The 19,340-nt window shown below is 38.6% G+C and overlaps 1 protein-coding gene and 1 long non-coding RNA gene across 3 annotated transcripts; one reads left to right on the top strand and one right to left on the bottom strand.

Annotated features, from left to right (window-relative positions):
* Window positions 1-73: 73 nt before the first annotated feature.
* On the bottom strand, window positions 74-16,188 carry ro60 (Ro60, Y RNA binding protein). 2 transcript variants are annotated; one of them, XM_003224817.4, is made up of 9 exons: window positions 15,985-16,182; window positions 13,013-13,614; window positions 10,323-10,543; window positions 9,890-10,036; window positions 9,030-9,167; window positions 7,772-7,888; window positions 6,808-6,921; window positions 5,171-5,317; window positions 74-3,830 (listed from the first exon to the last, which is right to left on the bottom strand). In XM_003224817.4, exons 2-9 carry the CDS (start codon window positions 13,590-13,592, stop codon window positions 3,678-3,680), a joined length of 1,617 nt encoding a protein of 538 aa, XP_003224865.1. In that variant the 5' UTR covers window positions 13,593-13,614; window positions 15,985-16,182; the 3' UTR covers window positions 74-3,677. The 2 variants fall into 2 exon arrangements, with proteins under 2 accessions (XP_003224865.1, XP_008115099.1); XM_008116892.3 differs by lacking the exon at window positions 74-3,830 and adding an exon at window positions 4,137-4,496 and having other exon boundaries at window positions 15,985-16,188.
* A 21-nt stretch (window positions 16,189-16,209) lies between these two features.
* LOC134298995 (uncharacterized) lies at window positions 16,210-18,292 on the top strand. The gene is made up of 2 exons (XR_010006150.1): window positions 16,210-17,054; window positions 17,691-18,292. It is a non-coding gene; the product is annotated as an uncharacterized LOC134298995 (long non-coding RNA).
* Window positions 18,293-19,340: the final 1,048 nt, after the last annotated feature.

The following is a 19,340-nucleotide window of genomic DNA, read 5'->3' as shown; positions in this document are numbered from 1 at the left end:
AGCGACACCCATATATTAATGATGCCTATAAAGCAAACTCAATGTCTCCTTAGAGGAAGAGGCACAACATCCGTAAGAACCAAAATTGTTTATTTTGTACAATTACGTAGGAAATGCCTGAAGAGCTCTCTTAGAAATTATACAAGAGAGCAAATTTAGAACAAATATAATTCAAGATGCTGGAGAAGCAGTTCAACACTCCAGAAACATTTTCAGATACTTTAGTGGAAATCATTTTACACACAGAGATTGATGCGTCCACAAGTTTTTCAAATGGCATGATTGCAAGAGAGCTGCTTTTGATAACTCGTGACTTCTGTTGAGAGCCTAAAAGTATCTACACTCTCAGGGCTTACAGAACTGAATCCCACTTACTTTAACGGTATGAAATTTCAAACATTATTCTTAAGATATTACCCTTGTAGTTTCAAGAGCTTATACAGTATTGGTATATCCAATATTGCTGTTACTTATATTTTTAATGGTGCAACCAATTTTTCCCTTACTGTCTTCTCTTACCACACATCTCTCCAAACCTTGAGGTGCATTGGCAAGATGCTACCCATTCACTTGTAGAAATTTTCTGTTAGCAATGGAGATCCATTTAGATGCCAAACCATGTTATCATCATCATCATAATTAAAGGTGTTTTTCAATTAATTGGACACCCTTTCCATCTCAGGGTCCTTCCATACAGGCCCCAAAACTAGGGCCTGTGGAGCTTTTACCGGAGGTGTCCAAACAATGCCTCCGGCAAAACTGAATTAACTTGGGACAAAGCAGGTAAACTCTGCTTTGTTCCGAATAAAATACCCCATTAGACCTGGGCCTTTCTAAAAGGCCCAGGTCTAATGGTGAATGGGGCCTGTGTGGACTGACTTCCAGGTAGTCCTGAGGGTCAGTCCCCAAAACCCTCTCGGAGAACTGAAAGGGCATCCCCTCCCCACCCCCAAGCATTAAATGTAATATCAGCCCGGTAAGTTTTTGTTTTGTTTTTTACTTATGAGGCTTATTTTGGGGGGGGGGGGGGTGGCCCCATGCCATCCCGGAAATTATCAGGATGGCATGGGGACACCCCACCAGGAAACCCCAGTTTTTTGTGGGAACGTGGGGAGTTAAAACCCATGCCCAAGTGAGTTTCTTAATCCTGCTTCGGCATGGGTTTAAGCCCTGTCTGGAAGCGCCCACAATTTAATCAAATACTCCTCTAACCCATCAACTATATTAAGCACACTTCACTACATAAATAGCATCAGATTCTATGATGCACATTTTGCAACAACTGCACATTCTAGCGGATTTGTGTTATTTCTTTAGGTACTATAATAAAATGGTGTTAAGACAATTTCCCCAGGCAATTTTAAGCACTTGGGGGGGGGGGGGGGAAGAGACCCTAAAAATGTTCTACAGTGGTGCAAAAATGTAAGCCCCTACAGGAGACATCTCTTACACAGACTACAAACATGTTTGACTGAAATAAGCTGACAGTTGCTACAATCGTAGAAGCTACTGTATAAAGCATATAATTACCCAGTTCAGTCCTATATAAGTACTTGGCTATAAAATGTATAAGGTTATTGGCTGTACTGTATAATTACCTGGTTACAATTATGCTTGATTTTCAGATAATATCACTGCTTGAACGGAGAAGTATTTCCCCAGCTGCACTAAAAAGAATCTCGTCAAGCTAAATGATAAAACCATTAGAAAGTGTCTTTATATTATATGTATTACATTTGAGGACCCCAATACAATTTATTAGTTTTGCTCTAACTATTGGACTATTAATTCAAGGACTCTGTAAAGACAAAGAGTTCGACATGTAGACGTACTTCTAAACAGCCTCAATGAAGGAAGCTAGGTTTGAGCAATAATTAAAACTCCTTGTGTATCTCCCATCTCTTTCACAGTAGGTTGTGATAGAGAACATCCACATTCGACTCCAAAAAGCCTAATAAGATTAAGTTCTATCATTGGTTATTAAGCAGAAGGCAACTATTTCAGCTTATTTTTTTCTTTCCTTCTACTTGCACCTCGAAACAAAAAAGGGCTGGCTGGTATATTCCAAAGGGATTATCACTTGAAACAGAAAAAGGAAGTTATACTATCTGAGCCACTCTGGAGCAAAGGTTCTCTGCTTGACTTTATGGGGGTGAAAAAACTCACTGAAAGAATGCAGAGGAGAGCAGGGAGAAGAGTAACATCAGTTGCACAAAATGCCTCTCTCACACAATCTATGGACACAATCTAACAGTACAATTTTACGATAGTTTCTCCCTTTTAAAATATGTAACTTTTGTACTCCTATCACAGTCACATGGTCTAACACATTCTTATAAGTACTTTGTTATAGTACAGTAGAGATGAAAAACACAAGGGTTGGTTTTTAGGTTTTTTTCTGCACTACTGTTTTACTGATAACTTAATCTAGTAACATGTTTCTCACTGGCCTCAGCTGCACACAAAACATCTGAGAATTTTATTGGTTCAGCTACATTACACATAGAGTTGTTTCACAACCCTTCCTCATATGTTACCCACATATGTAGGGTTAATCCTGTGGTGAAACAGAAGGAGGCAGCACTTCTAGGTTTGGTCCAAATTTCACATTCCTCAGCTAATTCCAGATTTTGACTTTTATGTGTTAAGCAGAATCTAGGAATAAAAGCCTATGCATTCACTCTTGTTCACATGTAGGAACTCCACACAATTAGGATGTGCAGAACTGCGTATTACCTAAATGTACATAGTTGCTCACACACAGCAAGGCAGCTCTCTTGCAACTATTCTCATTCAACAGGTAGACAGAGGGAAGGACTAGAAGCATGGCACCAGTTCTGCTTCATTATGAGACTACAGAACACACAAGTAATACATAAATAATGTTAGAATCTAATTCTATTTCTTATGTCACTATAAATATGCATGTTCCCTTCTTTGTTCCCTTTCTATTAGATGAAAAGGAATTTAAACCTAATTTTCTCACCTTTCTCTTTTAGTGAGTCTTGCAACATATTCCTAAATCAGTGAGAACCTAAACCATGATGACAAAATTGTGCAAATCTAGCAAGACTTGCTTGAAAACAAAAAGGGTTGAGGAGACCAAAAAACAGCCATACCCACAAACCCCTTAGAACAAACCAGTTGTCCCAAAATAAGTCAGTATCTGGATATACAGAATTCCTTACTAACAAAAGGAGCACTGAAAGCAGCAATTTGCCAAACACAAATGTGCTATAAGCAATGCGAGCCAATGCGCATTGATAGAAGTGAGGTAACCTGAAGTACAGACTGGGCCTCTCTTTTATCAACCCAACACAATGTAAAACATTGAAATAACTTCCCAAACAGGGAGTAAAAGAGTAAAATTATTCTGGAAAATAAATTCTACAGCAATAGAATACCTTGTTAAGGATAAGCTATTATAAAAAAATTAGAAGCATACACTGTTTTCCACAGCTATTTCTAAAAGGCATTCCATTGTTATTTTTAACAGTGTGCAACAGATTTAAACAGTCTCCCCAGAAGTGATTTTGCCTCTGCCCACCTTTAAAATGTTAAACATTCTAATTGATGCATTAAAACTCAGCCATGAGTTAATACAATCAGTCAATTCAATTGGTAGGTCCCAGATCAGTCTTCAGCTGGTAACGCCAGGAAAGCATATGTTCACAGAATTAAATCAAATCCAAAATGAAGTTTCGAATGACATCTGGTGCTGCTGCGTCAAAACCGCAAATATCTAACATGCCTCTATCATCTGGGTCTGCAATGGAGAAGCCATTGGATGTCATTCCACAAACTATCAGTTTGGATGGAATACCCATTTTCTAAAAGAAAAAAGAGAGAAAACACACACAAATTTGAATATATCCCTGTGTAATCAATAACTTATTTAAATAAATCCAAATCTTCTCAACTACAGGCTTTCTGCCCTGGTTTGGCCCACTCCCAACTTCCAAACCTCAGAAGGCATTAGTTTGACTCAGTATCTTTGCCTAGGTGACTAGACATCTCTCACTATCAATTTCTTAGTAATCATACCCCAAAATGAAGATTTCTCCACTATCGCTTCCTCTGTTGCAACTGTAGCAGTTTTATTGCTCCTGTTTGTGTGAAGAAAAGTTTTTATAGTCTTCAATTGCATACTTTATGACAGGGGTCCTCAAACTTTTTAAGCCAAGGGCCGGTCCACAATCCTTGACTGTTGAGGGGCCGGATTATCATTTGAAAAAAACATACAAACAAATTCCGATGCACACTGCATATGTCTTATTTGTAGTGCAAAAACAACAACAACAACAACAACAACAACAACAATGAAAGAACAATACAATATTTAAAAATAAAAACAATTTTAACCAACCTACATTTATCAGGATTTCAATGGGAAGTGTGGTCCTGCTTCTGGCCAATGAGATAGTCAAGTTAATTAGGGTTGTTGTTGTTGTTGTTGTTGTTGTGTGCCTTCAAGTCATTTCAGACTTTGGGCGAGCCTAAGTTTAAAATTTATTTATTATTTATTTACTGCATTTATTTACTACATTTGTATCACACCCTTCTCACCCCAAAGGGGACTCAGAGTGGCTTACAAATTATATGTACATACAATATATTGTATTATTAGCATAGCACAATATTAGCATTATATATTACTATATTGAACTATACCACTATACTGTAATATTATTAGTAATATTATATGTAATATAGAATATATAATCAATATTATTATATGGTATTATTATTACTGTTATATTGTATTACATTACAATATTATTATCGATATTATGTGTATATACAATATATTATATTATAAAACTGAGGGCGGGGGCCAGGTAAATGACCTCAGAGAGCCGCATCCGGCCCCCGGGCCTTAGTTTGGGGACCCCTGCTTTATGACATTTATGGATCATTTATACAGCTCAAATATACTTCTGAGTGGGCTGGATTGTGATGCAAAAAGGTTCAACAAATTATTTTCCATTTGTATTGTTAAGTTAGAAATAGAAATGTTTTAAATCATGTTTCTATTGTCATGTAGCAGTTTCTGCAGATCTTTACCCTTTTGCAATATTTAAATTTTATTTAAATAAAAACTGGAAACTACTTAAAAAATAAACGTTTTTATACAGAAAAAATATTATGCTATTATACAGAAAGCATTTACCTCCCGGTACTGCCTCAAAGCTGTGGCAGGGTGAATCTCTCCAGCAAAGGTCTCATTATCCGTAAACACAATAAATACATCAGCAGCCACACCTGCCTTTTGAGCCCATAGCATTGGGAGAGAACAATCCGTGGCACCCATTGGGATCTGGGATAAAGAGGGAATGATGATTTTGAATATCAGCAGTCATTAGATGTTCCATAGCTACTAGTATACCTTTCAAAATTTCAAAATGAATGTGGCTCTGACACAAGAAAAAATTATGGCACAGTGAGTGGTTAGAACACAATGTAACACACAATGTAACAGTCCTTATCTCCTCATATTGGCTGGAATTTTGCTGTGGAGTTATGAATGAGTAACCAACATAGTTGCAGAATTAAGCAGTGAATCTCAATCCATCTCCCCACCAGGTCACCTCTTTCTGGGAAGCAGCTGAAGCAGTGGATGGAGTCCATTCCCATAATTCAGAGAGCAGCTAAACTGATGTTCCTATCCATTGCTAAGAGCAATTCCAATTGTGATAGGCAGAAGCCTATCACAATTTCCCCTCCAGAGATCACCCGTTTAAGAGGTGGGTCATAACATTAGTCAGCTTCTCCCTGAGCAACAGCAGAATGAACCCCATCAATCAGAAGGATTACTGCCCAGTACATAAGGATTGAAGGATTTTCACAATCCCTATGTGCCCCTAAACTATAGAATGAATGAAATAATAATTATTAAACAGTTACAAATGCACAACTCTAGTTCACATGTTGATAACTCCCCAACAGGATTCCGGCCATCATCTCTTGTAAACAACTGCTTTCCTAGATAGATGTCTAATAACTTAAACTGCTTTTGTACATCTAAGCCAGTATTATCTACTTTTCCTAGCAGCATCTTTCCATTGTCACCGGCTAAAGCCTTCCACTTCTCTTTGTGGAAATAATATATGCTGACTAAATGAAATACATATAGCAGGTATGTTTTAAAGGCAACCATATCATAGTTACAACTATGGTCTTACAGCAGAGGAGTTGCATTTTTCAGCCAAAGGGCTGTATGGGAAGAAAACACAGAACAAGGACAGCACTAGTGAATGGTCTACACATATACACTTCCTTCCCCACAGAGAAGAAAGTCAGATTGAGAGAGAGAGAGAGTAGGAAGTTCCCCTATACAACATAAATACTAGGAAGAATCCCCACCATGTATACCCTAAATGTTGATATTTAGACTGTATGTTGGTCAGATATTAACTTTTCCTTTGTTTTTTTATGTAATGCTGGAAATAACTGCATATGTGTAACAATAACAAATGTCATTTCTCTGATTTATTTTGATACTAAGTATCATCAGTTTGAGTATCCAATGCTACTAAGCCATCTATGATGAAACATAAACAAGGCTGCAATACTAACATAATGTGGCCATCACTGCCAAACAAATAATTTAATGGAAACGATTTATTGTAACAATCCTAACATTTAAAAGGAGAGAAAATAGACTGAAATTACAATGTACACATGAAAATTATCTCCACTGAGAAAATGTATACTAAATGAGTGAGTTATTTCCTTTTCACACCTCAATATTTTTACATTGTTTTTGCATATAGGATTACAGATTGAACAAGCAGAAGTTTTAGATACCTCACACATTTTCTGTAACACTTGAGATAAAGTCATATCTTCAGCCACCGGACAAGGGACCATTTCATGGGAAAAGGCAACAATGTGTGAATTTTTTTCAGTGCGTGCAACAAGCTGAAAAAAGGTCAAACAAAAGAGAAAATACAATTATTATGTTTTGCTCATGTTTTTTAAAATGAAAAACCAAAGGATAGTCCCTGGCTAGGGCGAATGCTATACAATCCCCTCCTTTTGCATTTCTTCTACTTGCTTTCTCTACTCTTCCCAAAACCCTATCATACCCTCTCAAAACCTTGTAGCTGGCCTCATTTTGTTGTTGCTGAAATTCTGAGAGCTCTTTTTTTGTCTTGCCTCAGCAGATTCTAAAACTGTCCCCATTCAGGCCCAAACATACTGCTCTAGCAAAGGAGGAGTGAACGAGCTCCAAAGGCACTTTGTTCCAAGTTGTACAAATGAAAATGTGCCAGATTTTGAGGGAAGTGAGAGTAATTGGTGGAAGAGCAACATGGTTAAAATTATAGGCAAGGTGGCAAACAGGGAGAGGAAATGGTCGTCATCCTTTCACTAAATATTCCCAAGCTCAAAGATGTTTGAATCCCAGCAGCCTAAGTCTAGAACACATGCATTATCCTAAGCACTAAGAGATTAGGGACACCATCTTCTTGAAAATGTGTAGGATTATCAAGATACTTTCAGAAAGCTCAATTCTGATATGATGAAACAAGTGGGAACTCTGAACACTTCTCCTAAAGAACATTTATCAAAGTTTTTCTTTAATCTTTGCATTTTCCTAACCTGTTCTTATCTTTTTTTTAATCACAATGAAAGACATCCTTAATACAGTTTTCTGATGTAACTATATATGTTTGAACACAGAAAGCATCCTTTGGCTGAAAGGATGCAAAGTCACTCCCACATTCAAATTCAGATAGAGACAACTTGGCAAGCTTGTAACATCTCTTACCATACACATTGCTGCAGCAACGGTGCTAGCATTCAGTACACTGCCCGAAACCTTCTGGGACATAGAAGCGCTGACATCAACTGCAAGCAAAAAACGCTTCTCAGTTGGCTCTACTGTCTGAAATAGAAGATAAAGGGGAAAATCAGAACATTTTTGTTAAGACAGCAGAGAGCTCTTGAAGCTTTAGATAAGGGTTCCCAAACTAAGGCCTGCGGGCCGGATGAAGCCTTCCAAGGTCATTTACCTGGGCCCCTCCCTAAACTTTAGACGTAGGGTTACCCTAAGTCTGAAAGGACTTGAAGGCACACAACAATCCTAATTAGCCCGACTATCTCATCAGTCAAAAACAGGCCAACACTTCCCACTAAAATACTGGTAAGTTTATGTTGGTTAAATTGTTCTTTATTTTGAATATGGTTTTTTGCACTACAAATAAGACATGTGCAGTGTGCATAGGAATTTGTTCATGCTTTATTTCAAACTATAGCCTGGTTCCCCAACAGTCTGAGGGACTGTGAACTGACCCTATATTTTTAAAGTTTGAGGACCTCTGCTTTAGATCATAAATATTTGTTTTCCATGAAGTTTTTTTAGCATTAGGTATTCTACTTTCAAGTCTTTATTACCAATACTTCTGACAGAACCAGCCCATTCAATACTTGTCTAAGCAAAGACTTCAAAAGTTGAAAATCTATGCTGAATATGCAGTATGACCCTTCATATCCACAGGATTGGTATCTATGGTTTTATTTTATCCACATCTGACAAAATATGTCCTTTCTAGGCATTTTGAGGACTCCCAGTGTGACACTATGTTTTTTTCTAAATTGTATCAGAAGTGACTTGAGAATCTACTGCAAGTCACTTCTGGTGTGAGAGAATTGGCTGTCTACAGAGACATTACCCAGGGGGCGCTCGTATTTGTTACCATCCTGCTGGAAGGGTTCTCTCATGTCCCCACAAGCTATAGCTGACAGGCAGAGGCTCACACCGTCTCACCAATTCGAACTGGCAACCTCCAGGTCAGTAACCCAACCTTCAAGTCAGCAGTTCAGCTGGCACAGGAGTTTAACCCGCTGTGCCACCTGACACTATGGTATTCTTCGGCCAGAAGCCCCTCATTTCAATAGGGTTTGCTATTAAGTAGAGTTTCAAAGATACAGACATCATACTATATTTCAGAAGGGAAAAAACCTTAAAATCAATATGATGTTTGAAACAGTGTGCATTTCTGTATCTACACATTCATAATATTTACCTTAAAGGTCTTGTAAAATGAGGCATCAAGAGCTTCCAAAATATCCTTGTCAGGTTGCCAACGAAGTTTCCCCCGATAGCCACGTTCCCCTTTATATGTTTCTAGAGCAACCAAAATATGGAATGGATGTATCCGAGCCTAGAAAAATAATACACATTCTTTTCAAAATAATGTTATTGTTGTTGTTATTATTATTATCTAATGTACAAAAGAAACTGAAGTAATTAGAAACACTTTCTCTTTACAGCTGTAGTTTTGATTAGTCATATGCAAGGCTTATAACTTTTGTATAGAAATTTCTTTTAGATTTTGAAAGCTATAGTATATGATCCATGCATCCTTTCTGCATGGATAAAATCCTTCCAGTTCCATCTATTACAATTGCACCGAAATATCAAGTATCTCCCATAAAAATATTTTCCCACCTGTGAACGGTTCCATTCTTCTATAAAATCTATATTTTACAATGCTATTGAATGATGGCAAAAGTCATTGCCAAATGTCATGCAGTGTCAAATTCTCTACACTGCCATTTTTTCTAAAATAATAACTTTTCCTTAACTGCTAGTAATATCATAGAAAACTGCATGACATTTTGTCGTACTTCCAATATCAGCAGGAAGCTAGCACAGAAGTTTTATTTCCATTAATTTGCATTCTCACCTAATTCCAAAGATCACAGAGATGGGACTTTCAAATCCATGTCCTTAGCATAACCAACACACTTCTCATTAATACATTTTGTAAGCAAAAAGGAAAAGTAATGTCATCAGTTGGACATCAAATTCAGCATTGCTAGAAGACCAACTTTCTGAATTAATAGAATGAATCTATTATTTTAAAAAAACAGAAATCATTACCTTTTTAAGAAGTTTTTCATTTCTTAATCTTTCACAAACTATTGTTACTTCTGGGCTTCCTGGTTCAAGAACAGAATTTGCTGTCATCTTCCCTAGATTCCTCAGCATTGCTGTTAAGGGCATCTCCTGTAGCAATGCTTTCCATACCTTATAGGGTGAGAATAAAAATATTGAAAAAAAGAAGAAACTCAAGTGTTTAAATATGAAGATCAATTGTACAAATTAAGAAAATACGATATTATTGTTACTATTATTATTATTTACATTTATTTATACCCTGCTTTAACTCCCCAAAGGGAACTCAAAGCAGCTTGAAAGAATTTAAAATATACAAACATGGAAAATTAAAACAATTAAACACCATCAGCACTAAAAAATTCAGTTAAAAATCCATCAAAACATATTCAAAGTATTATTTATATAATGTACTTACCTCTTTAGATTTCAAATGACTTGTCAGGAGGTGTTCCCTAACTAGACTAAATTCTTCTATCAAATGAATCACTTCCAATTCATCCTTTGTATGTTTCACCCTCTCCACTGCCTCCAAATACTTCAGCAGTTTTTCAGTTTCAGCAGAATACTTGTCATCTTTATAAGCTTCTTGGACCTCCTTCCACCCTTTCATGACATACTTAGTGACTATGGCAAGGCCTGTTGAAAGACAAACAATTCTATTCAAGAACTGTTGCATAACAGCAGCATAATAAGAAATTTGTGGACAGAAGCATATCCACCAAACTGTTTTCCATTCACATTATTAACATCAAAGCACCACACTATTCTTACAGTATTTTAAAATAATGTCAATGGAAAAGCCTCAAAATCATTTGTTTCTAGAATTATTTTCCTTGACTTCATAACTACTGGGAACTGCTAAAGCAAATAGTTTTCCTGTGCAATTAAATGAATGTCCAAAGCCCTTATATTTGTTTTGAAAGGAAAACATGAGGATATTTTCTAAGCTTTATGTAACTCTCCTTGGCTTTTACTTTTACTATTTGCAGCAATGAAGCAGGCAGAACAAGAGTAAAAAAACTAAAATTATGTCAATGAGAAAGCAGTGGGTGCAATAAATGTAAATTTCTATAGCATAAACTAAGAAAGCCCCAACATCAGAGATTCAGGAAGCCAATTTTACAACTTTACCTAACCTAGCTACAACTCTCTCCACTCCCTTTCAGTCACACATTTTAAAAATCAAAACACCAAGTCATCAAAAGTTATTCAGATTTGCTTTGGGTGGATTTTGATGATCCTATGCAGGAGAAAGCTATACATTCTTCAGGTTCTCTAAAGCAAAAAAACATCATTATTGTAAAGAATTCTTTTTCTAGGAAAGAGGAGGGCATAGACAACACAACAAAGAAATATGCTTGGTGACTGTGTGCAGCCATTCCCTTCCTAAATTTTTCTAAACCTAGTTTTCAGTGACTACTTGAAGGATTCAATTTTTACTTCCTATCAAAGATACCAGTTACTTCTAAACTAGAATATGTAAATGCTTAATATCCTAAATGGAACTTAGCTAAACTTTTTAGTCAGAAAAGCTATTGCATAAGAGATAGAGTAGTGATCTGCATGCAAAACAAACAACTTTTGCACAAGGCTTGCTCCTGGATAAACATTCATAGACCTGGACAGTTATTAGGATGCTTCGATAGAAAAACATTCAAAATACTTTACATTTTACACCCTGGGCACTACTGCTACTATAGAACAGGTTGGTGCTTCTTTTAAAATTGCCTTGGAAGGACCAAACTTTTGCCTTTCATCACTCTACTCAAAGAAGGGAATGATTCCGTTTTTTTAAAGTAAGAGTTAATATGCAGTACCAAACTGGCCCATGGATAAGTCGACCCAGTTTTTTGGTTTGATTTTTGACTAAACTTTCTAGATTTATACATGAGTACACGATGTTGCATAGGACTACACACACAGAAGAGCAGACAGGTAGAAAGAAAACAGTAAACTATCACAAAGCTGCCACTAATTACTTAATTTATTCTGGATGTACACTTGCTTTTCTACAAATAAGATTAAAATGCTTCATAATGATGGCAATATGAAAAAATACAGCTTAGTTTTATCCTTTCAAGAATAAAAACAACCAGCTTCTATTACAGTTAACACTATGAGTAAAATAGTGGAATGCATTTGTATGGAATCACTGTTTGTTTAGTTTTGTTTCATTCATTTTGTATCAATTTTGTATATGTCCCCATTGTCGAAAATGGAGCGCCTATATGAATAGAATTTTCATCTCGCTTACAAAAAAGTGAAAATTTTCAGACCATTGGCGGCAATGGGAGGGCTTCCGAGGCTCACCCCTCACCCCCCGCTCGGTTTTTGGGCTAGAGGGGTAAAAATCACCACACACGAAGAGCATTTCAAACCCTTTTAGCCCACCAACTTTTAATGCATTTGGGTCTTCCCCAGAGTACTATTGTTATTAATATTAATATTATTAACGCCCATTGGCACACATCAGCTGTTATGGGGAAGCAGACCTCTCTCAGACCCAGCTTAGGGTCCCAGAGTAACTATTGCTATTAATATTAATATTATTAAGGCCCACTGGCACACATCAGCTGTCATGGGGAAGCAGACTTCTCTCAGACCCAGCTTAGGGTCCCAGAGTAACTACTGTTATTAATATTAATATTATTATTAATGCCCATTGGTACACATAAGTTGTAATGGGGAAACAGACCGCTCTCAGTACATCCCTAAAAATCTGTGTCACACCATTACCTAAATACTTGCATTTGAGATATTGAGATAGATAGATAGATAGATAGATAGATAGATAGATAGATAGATAGCTAGATAGATAGATAGATAGATAGATAGAAAAAAACCATAACAGACTATTCATTAGTGCAATGTCAGAATACTATCTGGCAAAAATAATTCCTGTTTTATGTAGGCTTCCTCCCTCATTTAGCTTAGAATTCTTTTTGAATTACAATTCCCAGAATCCCCCAGCCAAGTTGCCTAGCTATCCCAACAAATACTTTTTCCAAGCTCTGCCTTCCTTTCCCTTGTTCAACCACCCTAACAGACAGTATTGCTCAATGCAGACATCTATTGCTGTGTTAACATTTCCAAACATTTAATTACCTTCGTTTGCTGGTTTTAGATGAGACAATCGAAGAAGATCTTTATGACACCAGCCATTTCTTTTCTTGTATTTTGTCACTGCTAAGGCAATAGCCATGTCATTCTTTTCATTATACCAATCAGCAACAGCTTTTCTTAGGGCGCGACCCCACATGCCACACTTCATGCCCTCCTTCAGATCCTTTTTAAACTGGATGAAAGTGAAGAGATGGGTTGGGATGCGACAGACATCAGAGACAGCCTTGTAAGCTGCTTGTTTTGTTTTTGTATCAGAGCACTGTGAGCAAATAGCAAGTGCCAGTAAGATAGGCTCCTGTTTTGCTGCCCTGCCTTCTTGACTGAACGTCTTTATTTCTTGCACCACTTCACACCCTTTGCCATCTTCAATAAGTCTCTGTAAAGCCTCAGCATTTTCAAAGCCCAATTTTTGTTCCTTGATGTAGTAAGTGCCTCCTTCAGAACCAAAACACAAGAAACGGCGCAATCGATTCATGTCAGTAACCTGCCACACATATCCACCTTCAGAATTTGGCACCTGGTTTTCGTCACAGGGCTCCATCTGACTTACTTCTTCTTCCATTTTTTGTCAGTTATAAGACCTTCTGAAAGAAAATACACAAAAGGAAACAATTTCAATTATTTTCCAGTATCTTCTGTTCTTTAGAAGATAATCCTACTAATCAAGAAAAGCTCATAGTTTCATAGCCAAGCCAGAAAACCGAGATGTTTATCAGGTAGGCAGATGTTAAATTTATAATCCACAATCTTCCCAGCTGTAAAAATCAAATTATATGCAATAAAACATTCATAAATAGTTTTAATAGAAATGTAAAACATTTAATTCCCCAGACATCTCAAAACCAAAGAGATATATCATGCTGACTAAAAAGAGTATGCTGACAATGGAATCCATATATTAAATACAAATTCAATATATAACAATACATCATACAGTGAAAACAAAACAGGCTACATCCAATCGTTTGTCCACAGTGTCATTAAGTGGATATAGACAGGTAGAGATATTAACATAATATTACCCACTGAAATCTAAGGGCTCTTCCACACAGCCATATCACTCAGAATATCAAGGCAGAAGAGCCCACAATATCTACTTTCAACTGGGTTATTTGAATCCACATTGCCATATATTCCAGTTCAAAGCAGAAAATATGGGATTTTATTCAGCTGTGTGGAAGGGGCCCTTGTGAAACTATGGGCCCTTCCCCACAGCCATATAATCCAGAATATCAAGGCAGATACAGTAATCCACAATATTTTCATTGAACTGGGTTATCTGAGTCCACACTGCCATATAATGCAGTATAAAGCAGATAATGTGGGATTTTATACAGCTGTGTGGAAGGGGCCACCTTCTCCCAAAATTCCTTGTGTCAAAGTGCATTGATTTTCTGTGTAAGGCACACAGAATATAGTTCCATCGTTGGTTTACTGTGGTCCCTTCCACACTGCTGTACACAATCCACATTGAGCTGGATTATATGGCAGTGTGAACTCATATAATCCATTGTGGATTATTTGCCTTGATATTTTGGCCTATATGGCTGTGTGAAAGGGTCCTGTGTCACCTGGCATTAAGGAATTTCATTGCTCTGGTCAGGAAAAGAAAAAGGCTCCAACAATCTCCCTCCCTTTATGTTTTGTTTTTTATGCATGTCTTCAAGGCATGTGCAGAGTTCCTTTTGTGAAAGCGAGGGAGAGTATTTTAAAGCCACCATCCAATGGACTGGAACCCCTTCTACATAGCTGTATAAAATCCACATTATCTGCTTTGAATTTATATGACAGTGTAGACTTAGGACTCTTCCACACAATCATATAACAATAAATTAGCCGGGACTGCCCTCCTCCCCCCCCCCCCCCAATGGGTGACGGGAAGTTGCTGCCAATTTTGAGAGAAAATTGAAAAGTGTGAAACCTATCCACTGTAAGCCTCCTTCCAGTAGACTTAAATCAAGGAAAAGTTTCATGAGAACCACTCCTCTAAACATTCCTCCAGCAACAACAAGAATATCTCTGTAGGAAGCAAAATCAGGCAGTTCCAACTGATTACCTCCTATGAGGGTCTTCTTCCAGGAGCAAACCAAGAATGGGCAACTTGGAAGTGCCAGAACAGACTCAGGCCCCTTCCACACAGCTGAATAAAATCCCACTGTATCTGCTTTGAACTGGGATATATAGCAGTGTGGACTCAGATAACTCAGTTCAAAGTAGATATTGTGGATTATTCTGCCTTGATATTCTAGATTATATAGCTGTGTGGAAGGGCTCTCAGAGGTGGAGTTGTCTGATCAAAAGACAACCTGGCTAAATGGCACTACCTAGAAGAATCCTCCACCTTGTGTGACTGTGGAGCAAAACAAACAACTCAGCATCTGTACGTGTGCCCACGGTGCCCTGCCTCATGCAGAGAAAAACTGTTTAAAGCTACAAACAATGCAGTCGCTGTTGTTCGTTTTTGGTCTAAAATTATTTAGCTGCTTGTGATCCCTTTATTTTATCAGTTTTATACTTATTTATCTATGAAATGCTTTTGACACAAAATAAAGCCATATAATCCAGAATATCAAGGCAGATAATCCACAATATCTGCTTTGAACGAGGTTATCAGAGTCTACGCTGCCATATAATCCAGATTTGACACAGCCATAGCCCATCCTAGGACGAAGAAAGGGACCACAAGTATAAACACACACGGTTTAGGAAAGTTTTCTCTCCAAGAAATGCGCATAAGGGATGCTCCGCCTATACACAGCGTCCCTTCATTGGGTGCCAAACCCCACAGCTGCACCACAAAGAGCTCCATGCTGGGAAGGGAGCTGGAGGCGACCAACCCCACCCTGACAAACGGGCCTACATCATCCCTCCTGAGCAATGGCTTTGGAGGCGCCCGCTCGGGCTTCTCTAAGGCATTCCCTTCCCTTATCCGACAGGGAGAAAGTTAGCAGTACCTTCGAGACTACTTCGGGGCCTCCTCTCTAGGAAAGCAGAGAAACCCGGGCTTTGTATTCTCCTCAGGGCTCCTTCTGCTCCTCCCCGCCCGGCCGAGCTCTCCTGACAACTTCCCTCGCGCAGCACGGAAGGAGGAGGGACCCGGATGCAGGAGGCAGCCATCGCGCGCACCGCCCCCTCGCGCGCTCGCCACCTGACGGTGTCCCGGATGTACAGCGCGCGCCTCCCCTTTTCCGGCAGCCTAGAATCTTACACTTGCTCTCTGTATTGCAGCCTCCGCCAGCGCTAACGTCATCTGCCTGTGCTTCCTACATCTTCAGGTCTTCGAACTTCATTTCCCAGAATTCCTAGCCCTACTCCCAGCCGGCCGAGGCTTCTGGGAGTTGAAGTTCCAAACACCTGGAAGACCAACGTTAGAGAACACAAAAAAATCGGACCGGGCAGCCTTTCGAACGTTGTGGCACTTCAACTCCCAGCATTCTCCTCAAGAGCATGGCTGGGAGTTGTAGTTCAATAGCATCAAGTGGCTCCGAAACCTTTTTTAAAGTCGGAGAGTCTCGGGAAGAGGCAGAATGTCATAGAATCCCACGGGAAGCAACGGTTTGAGACAGCGGGTCTGATGGCTTTAGATGCAGAACTATTGCATCCCATGGAAATCAATGATTTAAAGCAGCATCCTTGTCTCAAGGGTCCAATGAATTTAGATCAGGCATAGGAGGCTGTTAGGAATTGAAGTCCAAAACACCTGGAGGGCCGAAGTTTGCCCATGCCTGGTTTAGATGCAGAACTACTGGATCCCACGGAAAACAACAGTTTAAGACAGCATCCCTGTCTCAAGGGTCCGTTTCTTTAGCTGCAGAACTATTGCATCCCATGGAAAGGGATTCTGGCAGATTTGCATGAAGAAAAATAGCTGGTGGTGGAGACTTATTGTCTATGTGTGATGAGGAAAATAGCAGGCACCTATGAGGAAGTACTAAAAGTGATGAGAGGACAAGGAATGAAAATGAGTGAGGGAAGACTGGAAGGTATGATCACCTCCCGATTCCTGCCCTTTGTCTCACAGAAGGTAATGAGATTACAACTTTGCCCCACATTTACACTACAGTGTTTTTTAAAAACCACAGATATGGCAGAGGCAAGCCACCATAGCCCGTCTTAAATATTTTACATTACCATGGGGAGTGGAGAATACTCTGTAAGCCAAAACATTTACAGGGTCAAACTCTTCATAGAATCAGAATAATAGAGTTGGAAGAGCCCACATGGGCCATCTGGTCCAACCCCCTGCCATGCAGAAAAAGCATAATCAAAACGCCCCTGGAAGATGGCCATACAGCCTCTGTTTAAAAAAACAGTATAGGCCGAACTCAGTATGTATATCTACCCAGACTCTAACTAGCATGCAGGAAAAGCAAAAACAAAGTACCTCTTACAGATAGTGATTTAGCCTCTGTTGAAAAGCCTCCAATGAAGGAGCTTCCATCATACTCCAAGGCATAGACTTCCACTGTTGAACAGCTCTTACAGTCAGGAAGTTCTTCCTAATGTTCGGGTGGAATCTCCTTTCCCGTAATTTGAACCTATTGATTCAAGTCCTAGTTTCCGAGGCAGCAGAAATCAAGCCTGCTCCCTCTTCTTTATGACACCCTTTCACATATTTATACATGGCTATCATGTCTCCTCTCAACCTTCTCTTTTGCAGGTTAAACATACCCAGTTCTTTCAGACGCTCCTCATAGAATAGAGAGACAGCATGACTTCACTTGATCTAGACACTACTCTCCTTTAAATGCAGCCCAAAATCCCATTGGCTTTTTTAGCTGCAGCATCATGTTGTGGATAGACGTTAAGACCTTCTGGGGAGGCCCTGCTCTCGGTCCCGCCACTTTCACAGGTGCGGCTGTCAGAGATGAGAGAGAGGGCCTTTACAGTTGTGGCGCCTCGACTGCAGTGATGTGAGATCAGCCTCCTCCCTCCTGGCATTCAGAAAACAAATAAAATCCTGGCTTTGGAAACAGGCATTCAGAGAATAGACTAGTGACAATGTAATAGGCAGCTGCGAATTATGTGACTGTAACTGGAATGGCTAATGGACTCTGATAATGGATTATGTCATTGTTTTAATTGCTGTTTTAAATCCTGTTTTAATTGTATTTATATGTTATTGTTTTATGTTTATGATTTAAAGTTTCATGTATTTTTGACATAGCATCAAATTGTGCCAAGTTGTAAGTCGCTCTGAGCCCCCCTTGGGGTGCGATAGGGCGGGATAGGAATACAGTAAATAAATATAATAAATTGTTGGCTCATGTTCAACTTTTTGTCCACAAAAACTCCAAGATCTTTTTCACATGCACTGTTGTCAAGACAGACATCACCCATTCTGTATCTTTGAATTTCATTTTTTCTGCTTAAGTTTAGTGTCTTACATTTGTCCTTGTTTAAATGCATTTTGTTAGTTTTGACCCGGCTCTCTAATCTGTTAAGGTCGTTTTTGTTACGGATTAATTATGATAAATGGAAGCTCTTACATATGCCTGCAATCCAGAGTCACCCGCAGAACAATAACATGCCACTCAGGTTTGCAGAACAAAAATACAGGAACTTTACTGATTCCAAGAGATCAAAAACAGTAGTATTTACAATGGTCCTTTCTCAGTCCACAAATCTTTTAGCCAATCCCTCTGCAATGCCAAAAATACATCTTAATGTTGTAACAAGGTGCACTCCTTTGGAGGAGAAGTTGGGGGCAAAGGTGGTCATCAAAAGTTTGGTGCATTGGTTGCTAAACCATTTGTGTGATTGAAAAATGCAGTAGAAGTCTTGATGGTACTCACCAAAAAACTGAGTACCATCAGAACAACTTCTACCTGGTTGAAAACTTCTTGCTAATTCAGTGGAAAACATATTGATGTAACCCATTATCATGATCAAATACAAAGAAAGCAGAAGAAAACAAAGTCCTGCCAGTTGTGAAAACTATTGTCCTTTATGGCTGACAAGAACTGGCTTAAAGAAGGAGCAATGATTCAGGACCTATTACCCATGAAGAACATTGCACAATGATGGTACAGTAGAGTCTCACTTATCCAACATAAACGGGCCGGCAGAACGTTGGATAAGCAAAAATGTTGGATAATAGGGAGGGATTAAGGAAAGGCGTATTAAACATCAAATTACATTATGATTTTTCAAATTAAGCACCCAAAACATCATGTTTTACAACAAATTGACAGAAAAAGCAGTTCAATACAAGGTAACATTATGCAGTACTGAATAACTGTATTTATGAATTTAACATCAAGACATTGCAATATATTGAAAACATTGACCAAAAAATATTGGTTACCAA

The sequence above is a fragment of the Anolis carolinensis genome, chromosome 4 (genome assembly GCF_035594765.1).
Source record: "Anolis carolinensis isolate JA03-04 chromosome 4, rAnoCar3.1.pri, whole genome shotgun sequence".
NCBI lineage: Eukaryota > Metazoa > Chordata > Lepidosauria > Squamata > Dactyloidae > Anolis > Anolis carolinensis.
This window is presented reverse-complemented; position numbering and strand designations above follow the sequence as displayed.

Bases quoted from the DNA above. Each gene is read 5' to 3' on its own strand.
- ro60 (XM_003224817.4), bottom strand. From the start codon at position 13,592: ATGGAAGAAGAAGTAAGTCAGATGGAGCCCTGTGACGAAAACCAGGTG. The intron at 10,037-10,322 runs GTAAGTACATTA...TCACCCTATAAG, and splicing joins GTCATTTGAAATCTAAAGAG to GTATGGAAAGCATTGCTACA. The intron at 7,889-9,029 runs GTAAATATTATG...CTTCTATTTCAG, and splicing joins CATTTTACAAGACCTTTAAG to ACAGTAGAGCCAACTGAGAA.